The sequence below is a fragment of the Macrotis lagotis genome, chromosome 1 (assembly GCF_037893015.1).
Source record: "Macrotis lagotis isolate mMagLag1 chromosome 1, bilby.v1.9.chrom.fasta, whole genome shotgun sequence".
Classification (NCBI taxonomy): domain Eukaryota; kingdom Metazoa; phylum Chordata; class Mammalia; order Peramelemorphia; family Peramelidae; genus Macrotis; species Macrotis lagotis.
The window spans coordinates 155581782-155601007 of record NC_133658.1 but is presented as its reverse complement, the minus strand read 5'-3'; the positions used below and the strand labels follow the sequence as shown (position 1 = coordinate 155601007).

General features: G+C 33.9%; 1 protein-coding gene across 8 annotated transcripts in view; it reads left to right on the top strand.

Moving 5' to 3' along the window:
* FZD3 (frizzled class receptor 3) overlaps positions 1-18477 on the top strand; it is an 86039-nt gene extending 67562 nt beyond the window's left edge. For 5 of the 8 annotated variants that reach the window (XM_074209202.1, XM_074209200.1, XM_074209201.1 and 2 more), the window contains 3 exons: positions 1287-1435; positions 2696-2929; positions 9163-18474. In XM_074209202.1, coding sequence (XP_074065303.1) covers positions 1287-1435; positions 2696-2929; positions 9163-9376 — 597 coding nt within the window. In that variant the 3' untranslated portion in view covers positions 9377-18474. Of the gene's footprint in view, positions 1-1286; positions 1436-2695; positions 2930-4261; positions 6267-9162 lie in introns of those variants that run through there. The other 3 variants (XM_074209206.1, XM_074209205.1, XM_074209204.1) reach the window with 3 other exon arrangements.
* The last annotated feature ends 749 nt before the right edge of the window (positions 18478-19226 follow it).

The following is a 19226-nucleotide window of genomic DNA, read 5'->3' as shown; positions in this document are numbered from 1 at the left end:
ATAGAGCACCGGCCTGGGGTCAGGAGGACCTGAGTTAAAATTCGGCCTCAGACACTTAATAATTACCTGGTTGTGTGGCCAGGCAGGCCACTTAACCCCATTGCCTTGCCAAAAAAAAAAAAACCCTAAAAAAAAATCAGAAAGACATTTGGAGCTATTTAAATATCTCTGATATGCTCCAGTTAAATCCTTTGTAGTTTTAATTAAAATATTTCAAGACAGTATTTCAAAAACCAAACATTCTTTGAATTTTCATTGCTATTGGGGTGGTTTGGGAAAAATAGCTTATTAAAGTTGTCACATTTTTGTAAATTGAAAGAATATAATTGGAATTTTTGTGATAAAATTTGTAACAAAATAATAACCAAATGGAAAAAAATATGTCACAGAACAGATTATATAAGCAAAATTCTAGAAGAAAATGCTTAAGAATTCTACATCCATGGCCTTGGGCAAGCCACTTAACCCCATTTGCCTTGCAAAAAACCTAAAAAAAAAAAAAGAATTCTACATCCTATAACCTTTTCCACCAAGAAGACTTTTACAATTACTTTAACCCAGATCTAAGATAATCTGGTCTCTTCCTTCCCTGGACATAGATTATACTGGTAGTCAGGGATATGTAGTTCAACACTGTAGTTGTTTTATAAAAGAAGACTCCTATCTTAGGCTTCTTTTGTGTGTCTCAACATTACCTAGCTATATAATACAAATAGAAGCATTTGAATAAATGTTTGTTGTTGGTTAATTATGTATTTTAGGGTACTTTTATTTAATATCTTGAGTCTAAACTTCTTTTATAGAAATGTAACCCAGGGGTGGCTAGGTGGTACAGTGGATAGAGCCCAGGCTCTGGAGTCAGGCATACCTGAGTTCAAATGTGGCCTCAGACACTTAATAATTACCTAGCTGTGTGGCCTTGGGCAGGCCACTTAACCCCATAGCCTTGCAAAAAACCTAAAAAAAAAAAAAGTAACCTATTTTTATATGAAAATCAAACAGTGGAATTTTGTGATATTTTAAAATAAAGTTTACAGAAATTTAACTGTTCCATGTAAAAAAATGTTTAAAGAGGTATATTTCCTTTCAAGGAAATCAATAAAAAAGTTTATCATGTTACTAAAGACTTGTATAATTACTATAAAAACAAATTTGCTTTTTTTCACTCAAAATATTTTATTTACAGTTGCATAAAGTAGGGTACATCTAGAACATATTAGTTTAGTTCAAACCAAATGAGTGAACTTTGATGTGTAAATTACACTTTTTTCTTTCACTACCTGTAGGTAACACAAATGAGTCGACCAGACCTAATTCTTTTTCTGATGAAATATTTAATGGCTCTCATAGTTGGTATTCCCTCCATTTTTTGGGTTGGAAGCAAAAAGACATGCTTTGAATGGGCCAGTTTTTTTCATGGGCGCCGGAAAAAGGAGTAAGTTTTTAAAAATAGAATTTTAAAAATATATTTTCAGTGATTCTGCTTTGTTACTTATATTGATGCATTTTAATTTTGAGAAAGCAGGCAAGATATAATTTTGCCAGTAACCACTAATTATGATTGATGTAGCAGTATGTTTTCATTTGAAAAACAAAACACATTGAATACTTACAGTCTGCAGATAACAGAAATCTCAGCAGTCTGACAAAATTCTTTATTCTGCCTCCTGTTCAACATTTCATTTTATTACTAAGGCAAGGAGGCATAAATGAAGAAAGGGACAGTTTTTGAGTTAAGAAGGCCTGGATTTGGGTACTGCCTCTGGTGACTATGGACAAAAATCACTTGACTTCTCATTGTCCTGTGCAACTCTGTAATAGATAAGTTGCCAGATAGCACTGATAGGAGTCTCCACTATGGGAAGTTCCTTCCTCTAAAATCATAGATCTGAACTCTTCACTAAAGAAATCCTCGTAAAAGGAACTAAATAGCAAGGATAGAAAATCATGTTCTAAAACAGGACTGTCCAACCTTACTTTTAAAAATCTTTATTGATGAAACAATGAAAAATATTTTTTTGATTTGTCATTTTAGTGAGACCTCTAAGATAGCTTGGCTTCATTTACTAAAGCATTTAGTACATCCACAGGCATTGCATAAAATTGCCCTGCAGGCCACATGTACATTTTGGAGTTTAAAAGAAAAAGTTAACTGAATTTAGTATTTAAATTCATAAAAACTTTAAACTACACAAAAACATGTGGGACAACCTGTATAATGAAACTTCATTTAGATTATTGAAGAGAAGACCATTTATACTGAAAAAAATCTGAATTTATATACTTTATGCTTTTCAAATAAGAATAAAATCTATTATTTGATCTTTATGTCATATAAGGACATGCATTATTTCTAATTTTGCAGGTTAAAAATTAGGGTACAAAAAAACTAAATCCTTTATCCAAAGTAACAATGTCAGAGGTAGGAGGGGCTTTAAAATATCATTTTCTGGAGGTTGTGGAGTGGTACAGTGGATAGAATGCTGAATCTAATATCAAGAAGACTAAAATTCAGATCCAGCTTTTGACAGACACTGTGTGATATTGGTCCTTTACCTCTTTCTCAGTTTTCTTAATTATAAAATTGGGAATTATAAGAGCACCCTCCTCACAGGGTTGTCATAAGTGCTTGGTCTAGGGCCTGACATGACAGGAAGTACATAATAAATACTTGTTCCCTTCCCCCCTGCCCCAGGATGGTAAATGAGAGTCGCCAAGTACTCCAGGAACCTGATTTTGCCCAGTCTCTTTTGAGAGATCCAAATACTCCAATTATTCGAAAATCAAGAGGAACCTCTACCCAGGGAACTTCCACACATGCCTCTTCTACCCAGCTGGCTATGGTAGACGATCAGAGGAGCAAAGCAGGGAGTGTCCACAGCAAAGTGAGCAGCTATCATGGCAGTCTCCACAGGTCTCGTGATGGCAGGTAAGTGATTTAAAGAGTTCCATATATTTCATTAACTTTTTCTTTTTTTTAGGTTTTTGCTAGGCAATGGGGTTAAGTGGCTTGCCCAAGGCCACACAGCTAGGTAATTATTAAGTGTCTGAGGTTGGATTTGAACCCAGGTACTCCTGACTCCAGGGCCGGTGTTTATCCACTGCGCCACCTAGCCACCCCATATTTCATTAATTTTAAGTCACAAGAAAGAAAAGACTACCTCCTAGCCAACTTCCCTACTATCCAGATTTAAAAGAAGTGTTGGCCATTACTTAGGCAAGTTCAAGACATTGACTGTGTGTACTTGTCCACATCTGAGAATAAGAGTATCTGTTGACCAGAGATGCAGAAAAACAACAGTGGATACGTCCATACATAATACATATACAATCAGATGTGCATCTGTGATGTCTAAATATGTATATACTGTGTTAACCAAATTTTTACTGGTTGTGACAAAGCAGGCCAAAGACAAAGTGTCAGTAAATGAGTAGCAGTTTATCAATTACTTTTAAAAGATTTTTCAAGGCAATGGGGTTAAGTGGCATGCCCAAGGCCACACGGCTAGGTAATTAAGTGTCTGAGGTCGGATTTGAACTCAGGTATTTCTGACTCCAGGGCCAGTGCTCTATCCACTGCACCACCTAGCCGCCCCCTATCAATTACTTTTTTTGTAAGGAACCCAATTTGAAAATCATAGGATTACTCCATTCTTTGGAGCTCTACCTTGCTGTTATGGATCCAGATAATTTTCTGTATAGTCATAAATGGGCAGGTGGATCATAAAGCAATCAGATTTGAGTCTTGAGTAATACTCCTAGGACAAGCTCACCATACAAGACAATAACATCACTTGTGATCATCCAACTAGGAGTCCTATGTGAACAGTTGGGTTTATTGAATAATTTGGGAGTTGTACAGTATAGAACAGGACTGATTCACTTTACTTAAAACACTAAAGAATGCAGGACTTGTCATGAATAAAGGAAATCACTACTTCTTTTCACTGTTTCCCAGGTCCAGAGCCTGCCTGTGAAAAGGATCTCTAAAAACTAAATTATCACTATTGACTTTATTACACATATCATATTAATGAATATAAAGTCATAACTTTTGACAACTGAAATACAGATAACAGATCACTTAGAAGTATCTTCTACTCACTATGCCACTGAAGCATCAAATTAATTAAGTTTTCATTGACTTTGTGCCTCATTTCTTATTGTGCAGTCATTTTTAGTTCTGTTCAACTCTTTGTGACCCCCACTTATGATTGTTTTTGGTAAAAATATTAGAATGATTTGCCATTTCCTTCTTTAGCTCATTTTACAGATGAGGAACTGGGGCAAACAGTTACTTTTCCAGGGTCACAAAGCAAGTATCTATGACCAGATTTGACCTCAAGAAGATGAGAATTCCTGACTCCAGGCCCAGCACTCTATTCACTGTGCCATCTTACTGCCTCTTCGTTAAACATTGGGAGGTAGATAAGAAAAATTCTTAAAGGGGTTATATAATTTGATTGGAAAGATGAGACTAATGCTTTTAGATCATTACAAAACAGTTCACTGGCTGCCACTGGGGCGCTGGTGGTCCAGGCCTTAAAGGCCTCCAGCCCAGCCCAGGCAGCCACTTGCTCTATGTCAAGTAAAGGAGGTATCCCTTCTGATGAGGAGCACGCTACTGACTTGGAGAGAGATTATGATGGCTGCAATGAATGATTTGGATCCATACAATATTCTAGCCCCGAAGGCAGCTCCAGGAACTAAGAAGGAGCCCAACCTGGTCCCTTCCATCACTGACAAATGAATAGTGGGCTGTATCTGTGAAGAGGACAACAGTGCAGTCATCTGGTTCTGGCTTCACAAAGGCGAGACAACAGTGTTACCCTAACTGTGGAACTCAATACAAGCTGGTACCCCACCAGTTGAGCCACTGAGCCCCAGGACTGGTTACTTGAAATATGTATTGTTTTCTTCCCTTCAATAAAAGACTAGCCATTTCCCTGGCTCTCCCATAAAAAAAAAAAAATTCACTGTTAAATTGTTTGGTGCTGACCATGTGTTCAAAGAAAGGAGAGATCTTTGTGAGCTAGAATGTTCAGCAAAGACCTTTGGAAAAGCAGCGAGAATGAGGAATGAATTACAAGCAGGAAGATTAGAACCAAAAAAAAAGGAAGATTGAGTGTGCCATATTAGGATAACAGATAGTAAATACTATTGTTTAGAACAAAAGGTGTGACTGTTAATTAATAGTGAGAAATATGTATAGGTTGGTGGGATGAAATTTTAAAGTTGTCAATTGATTTAATGCAATAAATAGTAGGATTCTCTCTCTCTCCTTTCACCATGTCCCTCCTCAAAAATATGTTGCATCTGACTACACTCTTACATGATCTTCCCTCTCTTCTATTAACAATACCCCCTCCTTCTTCCCCCATTCACCTACCCCCGTCCCCTTTCTCCCATCCTTTCCTCTCCTAATTTCCTCTAGGGGAAGATAGATTTCTTTACTCAAATGAATGTATATGTTATACTTTCTCTGAGAGAGTGACATATATCTCAAAAAATAATAGCTAATTTAAAAAACAACCCTTTCTGGGGGTGGCTAGGTGTTGCAGTGGATAGAGCACTGGCCCTGGAGTCAGGAGTACCTGAGTTCAAATCTGGCCTCAAACACTTAATAATTACCTAGCTGTGTGGCCTTGGGCAAGCCACTTAACCCCATTTGCCTTTCAAAAATCCTAAAAAAAAAAAAACTCTTTCAAGCTCTTTACATGGATGACCTCATATAAATTTTAATGATCTCTATAACCTCATTGCCTATTCACTCCTTAATCTCTCTTGTAATCTCTCATAATCTGGTTTTCGTTGCTATTGCTCTAATAATTAATTATATTAAAAATTACTAGTAACTTCTTTTGTACCATATCTCAATTCTTATCCGTCTTGACCTTTCCATAGCATTAACATTTTTGAACACTACCACCATCACTACTACTGTCATTCATTAATTCATTCACAAGTAATTGTGGAGAACCTATTACTTTGTAATATACTAGTGAAGAGACAAAAAAGATATGGACCATGTCCTCCAAAACCTTCCATTTTGGTTAGAAAGATAATATATTAACTCCTGAATTCACACATAGATTATTAAGTTTGTAACATGAGATTGATTTTTCCATGCAATTAATTCCTAGTTATTTTCAGATAGAGAAACTGCGTTGAAGATTTTGCATTATTTGGGAGAGTTTGTTTGATTTCAACTATGCTTTGATTCATGGAGATTATTAGTAAGGAAAAAAAATGTAGTATTCATTTTTCTAAAAAAAGCATTGCATATTTGTACATATACATACATTTCTAGAAAATGTGTATATATATTAACTATCTATATATTGTGCATATACACATATTCACACAAACAATTTTAGATAATTTGATTTGCAACTGAAAGCATAATTGAAGTTTCCCTTTCAGAAAATGCATACTACATATTTTAAAGTGGTGATTCACCTTGATTTTTTAAAGATGAATTTTTGGGGGCAGCTAGGTGGTGATAGAGCAACAACAGTCCTGGAGTCAGGAGGACCTGAGTTCAAATCTGGTCTCAGACACTCAGTAATTGTCTATCTATGTGACCTTGGGCAAGTCACTTTTAACCCCATTGCCTTAAATAAATAAAATTTAAAAAAATAAAGACAGTTGTATGAGGAAACCTAATAATTTAATTTCTTGGACAGACTTTGGGAAGTGAAACATCTTCAGTTCAATAGGTAAATTATGTATATTTTGGGAGACTATTTTTCTATTTTCTATGACGAGGACAATTATCAGATATTTAAAATTTGTTTTATTTGACTATAATAGTAATTCTAGATCTTTTACCCCTATAACAAATGCTATAATTTTCTTAAAACATGAATTTTAAAATTAATAAATATATCTTTAAATATACTAATTGTATTGTGAAATATAGTTTTTAAAAAATATAAATTAAATAGCCTTTCATCCAGGTCAAGATAAAAATCTTAAAATATTGGACTTAAGTGATTAATAAATATTCAGCATTCCCCCAACCAGTTTATCCACAGAACACTTTAGGAATTGAAATATATTGAAATGATCCAGAGGAACTGATTCGGGGGTAGGAGGGTGGGGTATGAAACGCTAATGTAGTAGGACCTAATGTTACTTGATACATAATAAGTTATTCTATGATTTTGTTGAATTGATCTATAAATTTGCATTTCTTGAGTGGCTCATCTTTAGCAATGAAATTATATATACATATTAATGTTTGTCCTTCATTGTCTAAGAAGACCACAACATCAGGAAGTGATGCTATGACAATAACATGAATTGGATTTGAGTGAGGGAATCCTGTGCTAAGTCACCAGCCTCACTTTCTCCTCCAGAGCCATCTGGGTCCAATGACCACATATGAATCTGAACAACTGGAGATGACCCTGGATGCAGGGCAATCAGGGTTAAGTGACTTACCCCAATTCACACAGCTAGTAAGAGCCAAGTGTCTGAGGCTGGATTTGAACTCCTCCCGTCCTCCTGACTCCAAAACCAGTGCTTTGTCCACTGTCTCACCTAGCTGCCCATATAAACATACATATATATATAAAATATGTGTGTATGTATACATGTATGTGTGTATATGTACACATGTATTATAATTAATATTATAAAGATTGTTTGATATCTATAATATGGCCAGCATTTCTTCAATAATTGAGGGTTAATCTTTATGTCAAGTTCTTAGAAGATTTATAAGAAATTGAGTTTCTATGATCAACCTCTAAAAATGCTACATAATTTTTTTAAACTTTTCTTTTGTCTTTAAACAAACTATATGTTTTAAAACTTCAAAATATATTGGTTTTTTGGGTTTGTTTGTTTTTTTTGCAAGGCAATGGGGTTAAGTGGCTTGCTCAAGGCCACACAGCTAGGTAATAAGTGTCTGAGGCCAGATTTGAACTCAGGTATTCCTGACTCCAGGACCGGGGCTCTATACACTGTGCCACCTCGCCACCCCCAAAATATGTTTTTAAGGGCAGTTATTTTGTTTTTTAAATTGATTTTTATTAACTAAGCTAAGTCAACTATTGCATTTCTCAGTTGGTTTGATGCTAGTTTTGCCTGTTTGTTTGTTTTCTTTTTCCCCCATTGTAGAGGAACATGAAAACATAGAAATATCCTTAGCCCAAGTCTTCATCTGACTTGCAGAGACTGTAACAGAGAGGAAAAATAGCCACAAAAAGAGGAGAAGGAGAAGTATGTTGATTATCATAGTGTAGCAGTACAGTTGTCATTTACTTAGTTAGTGGCTTAGGCAAGGGAAAGGATTAAGGGGTTTTGCATTCAGAGTAAGAGATAATGGAGCCTGGACAAATAGGTTCATGCTGACAGAAATCGAAAGCTATGGAAAGGCTGGATTTTGTATTTTATGTGACTTACTCTGTTTTGTAAAAAGCAATTTTAGCTTCAAGTCCTACTGAAAGGTAATTAGAACTGTTTGTTGTTTTCTTTCAAATGGCATGTAAGTCCAACTATTAACTAGGGCACCTGGAGAAAAAATGCTGTTTGCACAGAAGTTTCCTCATTCTCTAACAAATTTTCCCTCCCACTTGGCCTTCTTTATCTAGCCTTCCCTATCCATATATGGTCATGAAAGAGTATCTCTGACAGTCAGCCAGCTAGCATTTATTAAGTACCTCTTATGTACCAGGAATTGTGAAAGAAAGGCAAAAAGTCGACTCTCTTCTCAAGGAGCTCCTAGTCTGTATTGGAGTGGGGGGTGGGGTGGAACATCATACATAAATTGTATTTTGATGCAGGGTAAATTGGGGGTGGTCTCAGAGGAAAGGCACTTAAGATTAAAGAGGACTATGAAAGGGTTCTAGTAGAAGGTTGGACTTTAACTGGGACTTGAAGGAAGCAAGGAAACCAAGAATTGGAGGGGAGGAGGAAGAGTGGAGAGCTCCCTGTTGAATGTCCTGCTACACCAGTAGAGGCAAAACAATATCTGTTGTCATTGAGGGGGTAGTACAAAGGACCTGAAGCATTCAGGGAACTATCTTTTTTAAAATTGTTATTTTTGCCATTAAACTTAATCAACAGTTGACTGTTTCTCATCTTTGTCATTTCCATGTTCTATAATAATGGTATTTTCCACCAGAGTCCTCAAACTGTACTTTCCTGTGCTAGGTATACTCCTTGCAGTTACAGAGGGATGGAGGAAAGGCTCCCTCATGGAAGCATGTCACGTCTAACTGATCACTCCAGACACAGCAGTTCTCATCGACTTAATGAGCAGTCACGGCATAGTAGCATCCGAGATCTCACTAATAACCCCATGACTCACATTACCCATGGGACCAGCATGAATCGGGTTATTGAAGAGGATGGAACCAGTGCTTGATTTGGTTTGTTCAGTAGAGTTGACTTGGGCTGTTTGTGAAAACTGGATTCCATTTCTTTGCCATTGCATGACTGATTACAGTAACTCAGTATTATCATGCTTTCAATCAGGTGCTGGTATATGTTGGGAAAGTAAAAGTGTCTTTTGCCTTTTAAAATCATGTTTTTACTTTGCATCAGAATCGAAAGATTGGGTGGTCCAACAAACTAGAAATTAAGAAATTCATTCACTCAAAATATAGTTTTGTTCAAGGGTATCAATTATTTGGTCTTTTTTCTCCCAATAGACACTTTTTTTAGAACTTATTTTATATTTAGACAAATTTAAATATGTAAAATTACCACTTAATCATCCTTTATGTAAGAAAGAACCAGTGTTGTGATATTACTAAAGTAGTATCTGAGGAAAAAACAAATTCTGTAGGTTGAAGGAATTTTGCTTCAAATGAAAATAACTGTTTCCACTAAGTGAAAAAGACATTCATATTAAGAACTATGCCTAGAATTTCAGAAAACATCAATTATGCATATTAACAAATTCTGCAGAAATAGAGTAGAAGAATCTGACTAGTCTATTAGTCCATTGTAAATACTTTTACAAATCCTATTAAAAAAAAATAATGACTCCAGAGACTTCACACCAGGATTAGCTACAGGGGGAAAGAAGATAAGAAATTTTTCCCCCTACATAATTTTGTCATTCTCACTGTTATCAGGTATCACTTGTGCTCATTTTGTAGTTCTAGTTTGTTTACTTGAATGGCAGAGAAACTTTAATTTGTATACAGCTAATCACTTACAATGTTATAGATTTCTAAAGAAAATCCCTACTCAAATCAGTTCCATTGAAGTATGTAACAGGATAAGGAGACAGTTTATGACAGCCATAATCTCAAAATACCTTCCCTTTTTTCAATAGTGAAGCATTTTCCTATGATGAAACTTTGCCTGTGCTGTTTTCTTGACCAGTAAAGCAGCTAAGGTGTTGAAGAAGATATAGAAGATGCTTGCAAAGCACTAGACATGACTTTGACATCTAGGTCCTCTGCTTGCCTTTTGGCAGACTATCCTCACTTATTTGCCTTGCCTGAGGATACCTGAAAGCCTTCACCAGAGACTCTTGTTTTCAGTTACTAAGTATTCGATTTAATTAAAAAACCATTTGTGACGTGCCTGCTATTTTCATTCCAGGCAATGTATTAGATACTAGTCATGTAAAGGCAAAAATGAAACCACCCATCTCCTCGAGGAATTTCCACTCTACTAGTAATTCACATTTCCATCGAAAATATTTCAGAAATTAGTGGAGTCCAAAGGTATAGTTAGTTTTAATTATGTGGAATATAAATAGGAACTAAATGAAAGATAATTGTTGTGACAAAATACCTCTTCCTCCTCAAAATACTCATTAAAAAATATTAGTGATTCTTCATCTTGTAAGTTACTTTCAGAATTAGAGTGTGATTTTTTTTTAGGCATGAAAAATTGGTCTGGAATTAATGAAATTATTAAAAAATACTAAATTGCATCTGCATAGTAGGAATGTTCAAATATTCTTGTCCTAAATGGCGGCACCTGATGTCACCTAGTACAAACAAAAATAAGAGTTAAATTTTAACAACATATTTATGTGTGCTTTGTAGTTCAAATGTTGTGTTTGCCTCTTTTAAACATATGTACCACTAAGAACTTTAAGGCATGCAGAAGTGCCATGATAGTCTACTGATTAACAAGTATATATTTTACTGCTTCTTGCTGCCTCCTTTTTAAAACATAAAACTTTTATAAGACACTATGTTTAATTCAATATATAGTGTACTACAAAATCCATTTGTTCTGTTGTTTTTATCTGAAAAGTGAACAACTATATGTGTAAACTCATGCTTTAAAATCAGTATGAATGGTTTTAATGGAAATACCCTAATGTAGTTATTACAGTAAGATATATCAGAAATTAATCCATGATTTTTGAGACTTCTTGTAAATCTTAACAATTATAAAAAATGGTGATTTTCAAGATATACATAATAATGCCTCATGATATTAATGAGCATTTATCAACTCAAGCCATTCAGGCTTTTATCCCAGCAATCTTAGGTCTTATTTCAAAGAATTTTGATGGATCTAAAATTTTAAAGTATATGAAGTTACTCTTTTACATTTACAAAATAATGAAAAACATTGATTTGAATGAAGTCTCTTTTCCTTGGACCTCCTAAGTTTATCAGATTTATTAAGCACCTACAATGGAAGGCATTCTTCTGTATTTCCAGTTTTATTAATGTGTCCCAAATTCTCAAAAGGAATTCAGAAAACAAATCAGAATGCTTCTCTAAAGTGAATAATTTGTTTTTTGGTCTCTTGAGTGACATAAGAGTTTTTAGATCACTTAAGTGAATACTATCAAACAATAGTAATTTTCCCCCTTCCTTAAAGAACTAGAATTGTTTTATAAAAGTTTCAGTTGTCACTCAGAAATAGAAAAATCTAATTACAATTGTACCTACCTCATTATTTGCTTTGTAGCATAGCTGGAAAGCAAACAATTTGAATTATCAGTCATACTGGTCAAATCCCATTATAGTGTAATCCAAGGAATTAGATTTTTTCTGACTGTTTTGGTTTTTTTTTTTTTAGTTTTTGCAAGGCAATGGGGTTAAGTGGCTTGCCCAAGGCCCGCAAGGCTAGGTAATTATTAAATGTCTTAGGCTTGATTTGAACTCAGGTACTCCTGACTCCAAGGCCAGTGCTCTATCCACTGCACCACCTAGCCGCCCCGGAATTAGATTTTTAAAAAAATATATACCACTGATTGAAACTTAGGAACTATTTGGAGGATAAGAGGGAGGTAAAGAGATATTTAAATATAATGGGATTTGACCTATATGATATGAAGACAGAGTCCTACTTTTACACATAGTCTTGTTAAGATGACAAAATCTTATGGTTCTGAGGAACAAAAATGTTAACTTCAGAAGCTTCCTCCCCACTGACCCCCAACACTTTTTTTTAAAAAGCAAAAACTGAGTGATTTGGCCAATATACGTGTAGTATAGCCTATAAACTAATAATCCACATTAACTTTCAAGTGAAAATTTTCTTCAGGAACCATTGTATTTTTAAAATTTATTTGGTCTTTAGGTTACGTTCCTGTGCCAAACTAGATTCTACTCTCCAAAAAAAGCAATTCAGTGAAATATCTATGAACATTAATTTGGGGATTTTTACTACATTATTCATTTGCTATATCATTGTGTAATCACAGTATAAGTGAATTTATGATATAAAGGGGAGAGTGGATTCTATAATTTCTGTGAATTCTCATGTGTTGAACGATTAGTCTTTCCTAAATTTTGGAAAAGTTTTTGCTAAGTGCTTTGTGGGATTCATCATGGCTGACTTGCATTTCAGGCCATTACTCTGTGGGACATGGGTATATGTATGTGTATAGATATATGTACATTTTCTAAAAATCTATGTAAAATAAGGATTTTATTTCCCCTTCCCCTTCATCCCACAAAACAAAGGATAGCATTTTGTACAATATAGATTTACAAAAGGAATCATGATTTCTCTAATGCATTTTTACAGCTGATTGAAATAAGGAAGTGTTTACATTTAACTCAGCTACATTTATTAGTAGCTTTAAGGTTTTTATACATAAGTTATGCATTATGTTTTATCTATTTTTATGACAAAACCTAATTTAATATTTTCCCCATTCCTTGTACTAGTCAGGTGAACTTTAGATCTGGGAAAGAAGTATGAAAAGTAAACATAACAGGGTTTTTCTATTTATCTGACTGTGATCCAAGTATCAGAACTTTGTCTCTCATCATCTTTCTAATTTTAATTGTAATCATCATAGCTTTAACAACTAAAGAAACATTATTATGATTTTTCTTTCAAGAATAAATATACTGTCCTCTAGGAAGGAAATTCTTGAACATCTGTTTAAAACCAACTATTTGCATAAAAATTCCCATTCAGTAATTCTTAAAAATACCTAAGTAAAATAAATAATTATATTTAATTAAAAATTTATTATAAGGATGTTGATTTTCTTATAGATGAAATGAAATTAAATTCAGTAAGAAGTAACTTTCCATTGTCTCACAGAGATTATAGATAGGAGTTTCCTTTAGTTTATTCCTTTCTCAGTAGACAATCTCTTTAACACATCTGACTAAATTTCTGTTTAAATGTATAACATCTCCTTATTCCCTCAGAAAATTATTTTATAATAATAGCCAAATTCAGTAAATGGTATTGTCTTCATTGAGACATATTCATTTTCCACACTATATGTGTTAAGCAAGATAATATTAATTCACATGTTAATCTCTCCATTTTGTCCTTTATTTCATCACTGATGCTAGTCAGATTTGCCTTCTTTTATAAGACGTCATTTTGGTTTTTTTACTATGTTAATTTTCCAAGTATTTACTCCACTGAGGTTTCCCTGTGCTTTCAAATTTTGTTACTTCATAATTGTTCCTACTTTAAAATTTTAGACATTTTATTTTAACCTCACCTGCTAAGATCATATCTGTAGTAGGCAATGGATAATAAGTCAGGAAAATTGAGTTCTAGTTCTATTTTTCTGATAGCATATCAGTCAAAGGTAAGTCCTGCACTAGATGGTCTCTGAACTCCCTTCCAGTTCCAAAATGTCTTAGCTATTATTACATTTTTCATCCTAAAATCTAATCTTTTTCTCCCCCTGAACTGACTTACTAGTTAAAACTCCTACTTTTTTCCAGGATTCCTCTAGTCATAAACTTTACCTTATTTTTCAGTGTAGTTTTTTTTTAAAGATTTGAAAAAGATGAAAATCATAGAAAAGGTAAATCTTTAGGTTTTCTTGTGGAGTAAAAGATTCCTTCTTCTGCTAGAGTAATACCACTTTTGTCTTTGCAGCCAAATTAATTTTTCTTAAGGATACATTTTTCTTAAGATTTACTTTTTTGTTTGATATGTTCTTTTACTCAGCCCTAGTTCTTTTAGGTACAGATGCAAAATTTTATAAATTTTATAATTCATAAAATAATAAGTGAATTGAGCAACTCTAGAAAATAGAAATGAATTAACCCTTCCTAAATATTTGTAGTCATTTTATCGGAAACTGAAAATTGTCAAGATTACCACAGTAGTTTATGTAAAAGTAACTCTGTTCTGTTTCTCTGAATTAAAATCATCAATCTTGAGAGTCAGAATTGGTATGCTTATTATTATTATTATTATGTTTATTATAACCTGAATTAAGCTATATACATGAGGCAGTTGTGATGCCAAATTGTCCATATGACTAAAAAATTTTCATCAACATTGAAACAATGGTGAGGATAGGGATAGCAAGTTTCATTCTGTCTAGTTGTTCTCTCATAACCATGGAATAAAATATAAATTAAAAAGATTCACTTAGCAAAAGCCATTATTGTCATATTACTTCTGACAATGGAAATTACATGAGGTTCAGTATTTTCTGATTTGTTCTTAAGATATTGACAGATTTCACTTCCTCCTCCCAGGCATGCCAATTTTTTTTTTTTTTTTTTTTGGCAAGGCAGTGGGGTTAAGTGACTTCCCAAGGTCACACAGCTCGGTAATTATTAAGTGTCTGAGGTCAGATTTGAACTCAGGTACTACTGACTCCAGGATCACTGCTCTATCCACTGTGCCACCTGGCTTCCCTAGAGATTTTATTTATTTTGAGTTTTACAGTTTTCCCCCCAATCTTACTTCCGGCATGCCAATTTTGAAAGGAAGGTAAATGTTTTTCTTTTTACACTCTCCTTTCCATTGGACCATAAGTATCAGTATTAGCAGAAAATTAGGTTTGAAAAAACTTCTTATATTTTAAGACCAAACCATAAAAGTATCACGTTTTAGTGTACTTATGTGCTGAGATGAATACTTGAAAAAAAATTTTCCTTTTTTCTATAGAAATGAAAATATTTTAAAACTTCTAGAAATTAATTTGAGAATAGTGTGAAATTTTTCCTTTTGCTAGGTGCAGTTCACCTGAGCTGGAAGACATAACAAATACTTTTGCTCCCTCACTGCCATTATATTCTTTTTATCTAATAATTTATTTCCATGTAAAATCATTTTCAGGCAGTTTCAGTTTCAATTTTAGGAAGCAATATATATTTCCTTTTGTCTTCAAATTTTAAATTTAAATAACTTAGCCTATAAGATTCTGAAAGTTTTGCATATGTAAAAGAATATCTTAGGTTTTTAAATTTTACTTTGGAACTTTAGAGATAAATGTTGATTTTCATTGCAATTGCCCTTCAAAGAAAATTATGCCATAGCATTCAAAAACTGTCAAATTGCTTTACCCTTGGACTTTAGAGAAAAGGATTGTTGTCAGTGGATTTGGCAGAACTTTTACATCAAAATATGTTTTTATGTAATTAATAATGGCTACTAGTAATTCAGCATCCCTAATACCCAGAGTTTCCATTTGTTCCATTGTTCTAAAAAAAAACTTGAGTTTAATCCATGTTTGTGAATACACACACACATACACATATAGAAACACACACACACATTTACACATTACAGTAACATGCATCAAGAGGCATCTTGGTGTGGCACTAAAAGCATTCTGGATTTCTAATCTTAGGATCTGCTACATACCATGCATATAGTCTTGGTGCAGTCCCTTCAGTTGCCTTCAGCTTAGTTTCCTTAGTCCTAAACTATTTTAACATCTAATTATGCTCTTTCCCCATCAGTCACAGTTATTAAAATCAGACCTTCCACAGTTTATGCCCTGGAAGACATTGCAACTGTAGGTCACCAGAGCACCCTACCAGGAAGGCAAAGCTCCTCCATAATTTATTGGTAACATAGTTTTTAAACATCAGTAAATTGTCCACAATTGAACAAACATATTTAAGGTGGCAATTGATAATAAGATGAAGAACTGGCTATCTAAAACAGGGGAAAGGAACACTAAGAGTCAGAAGATAGTCCAGACTTCAGTATTACTGGAGTAACTTTGGTCAAGGGATCTCACCTCTCTGAGGCTCAGTTTCCTTATTAGTGAAATAGAAGGAGGTAGAGGGAGGTTTGAGTAGCTCTTCCACCTCTTAAATTCTGTAATCATAAGTTCTTCACAAAGACCATGTATCGTTTTAAACTTGCAATTTTAGAAACTCAAATAACTGAGAGTGGTAGGTATAATAGAAAATATTTTGTAAAAGGCAAAATAAATTTCCTTCTTAGACATGATATGGACTCCAATTTATCAAGTTCTATTATATGCTTAGTTCTAAAGTAGCTATCTTTTAAATCATGGAATCTGAAATAATGAATATATTGTTTACATTTATGTGATGTGGTTATTTTAAACTTTAACAAACTTGCCTTTAACTTTTATTTACAGATGGCCTCTATTAGATTGAAAAATCTAAATTATTGGTTTTCACAGTGCATAAGGACTGTGTGAAGCACCCAGTTTTGTATTTTGGATGTGTAGTATTTTTCTTCCTCAGTCCAGAACTTGAATGTTACCTCTGAATCTTTCTACTCCAAGGATTCTAAATTTTGTTCAGTCTCTGTCCCTCTTATAAGTATCATTCAGTCTTCTGTATTTTCCCTATGGCTCAGGCCATCCTCTACATTTGTTCATTTCTCTGACATCTATAGGACCAGCACTGCTCTTCTATTCAATAAATTGATTTCCCCTTTTTCACTGGCATTACAAGGATCATTACCAGCTCTTTCCATTCAGAAATGTGGTATAAGTATGGAGATAAAACTTCTTTGTTGGTACTCTGCAAAATAAGTAATTTTACAGAAAATTTTATACAATTTTTCAAATCCTTCATTGTTGCTGCAAATATTCTAAAATGGTCAAAATACAATGTTTTTTCAACCACTTTTAAAAGATAAACTTGTAGTCAGAATATGTAAAGATTCTTTATTTGATGGCATTATTCCTATGTGTTTCTTTTGATAAGTTCATTAAAATAATACTTTGATCATCCTATTTCTAAATGAGAGAAAAAGTTAGTGTTCATAAGATCTGTATGAAGCAAGTGCACATGGTTAGAGCATGGCATTGTGTTTAACATTAGCTGATTGTATTTGCACTCTGCTCTTGTAGATTCACTCTGTTTACAGTAGACCAGTGTCAGTTTTTGTAAGTGTTTTGTTTTTAGCACTTTAACTGTGAGTGTACAAACTGATTTTAAAATGTAGTGGTTGTATATTTTGATTATAGATGATTTGAAATTTTTAATAAAATTAAACTGTATAACTTGTTCTCCATTCTGGCACTAAGAGGCATAATTACTCATATCTTTCTCCTTTTACCTTTATGATCAATAGACATACTGTTTTTGACTGACAGTTGATAGAACTTATGAAGGATTTTTCTAATACATTTGTCTATCCATGACAAAGATGTTTGCCATTTTATCTGCAATCACAGAAATATTAAATAAATGCCCCTTATGTACTCCAACTATAATAATTACAAACTCATGTGCCTTCCTTCACATTCAAACATATCCTCATAAGCAAAAATGGCAGAGATGTGCTTTGGGGATAGTTCAATTTGTGAATTTTACCAAGGTTTATCGGCCTTTAGTTTACAAAGTCATTCTATCCAAAGGATATATTTGACATAGAACAAAAATACTAGAAAAGTAACAAATCAAAATCTCAAACATAAAAACAGAAATTCTGAAAATCAGAGATTAAAAAATATTGAAAATAGAAATATAGTTTAAATCACAATGTATTCTTTTTACATGGAAGATGTACCTGGTTAGTAAATTGACCCCATTATCCCTTATATAATAGGGCATTTTTGTAGGTAACTTACAGAAAGGTCTACCCAGGCAGTCAAATCATTTGTCAGATAGTTTAATGGGCATGGAATCACAGAACAGGTTTTAAGCTGACACTGTAGTAATATTTAATAGAATCATAGACTCTTAGAGTTGAAAGTAACTTTAGAATCCATCTAGTTAAACCTCCCATCTTATTCAGGAATCCTCTCTCAAATCTTACTCACAAATTGTTATCCAGCCTTTGTTTGAATATTAGGTAACAAAGCAATTCATTTCATTTTTAAACAAAAGGTTTTGGTTTTTTTTTTTCCCTTGTGTTGTGTTATGCTTCTACCATTGCTTCCAGTTTTAACCAGTTTTGCACTGGAAATTTACAAAATGGCCAGGTAGAGTAGTTGATAGAGCACTGAAATTTGATTGAGAAAAGCCTAGTTCAAATACTGCCACAGGTATTTATTAGCTGTGTAACCCTGGGCAAGTCATTAACCTCTGTCAACCTGTATTTCTTCATCTATAAAATGGGATAATAACACCAACCTTACAGGGTGGTTATGAGGGTTAAATGAGAAAACATATGTAAAGGGTTTTGCAAACCTCAAAGTTCTATGAGTGTTAGTTATTATTAAATTTAAGAACTATTATTAAATTTATTCCCCCATCCCCCAAAATAGCCATTAAAATATTGGAAGACAGCATGATGGTGGATAGAAAGCTAGCTTCAGATCCAGAAAGACTGGGTTCAGTTGCCATCTCAGATACATACTGGCCAAATGAACCTGAACAAATCACTTAATCTTTGATATGACTTCAGGGAAAATGTAAGATTAGTTGCAGAGAAGTAGCCTATCTACCTTTGTAGAGAAAGTTTCCTCATTGGAAAATTCCCTAGATCAGTGAAGTGATAGATACAAATCCCTATCTCTCATCTTCAACCCCAGAGTCTTTGTTATGACTTCCAAGCCCCTCACCATCTTGATCATCCTCTTCTCTCTCATGGACCTCTTTGGCAGTCTAACGAAACTTTATGGACCCCTTTCTTAG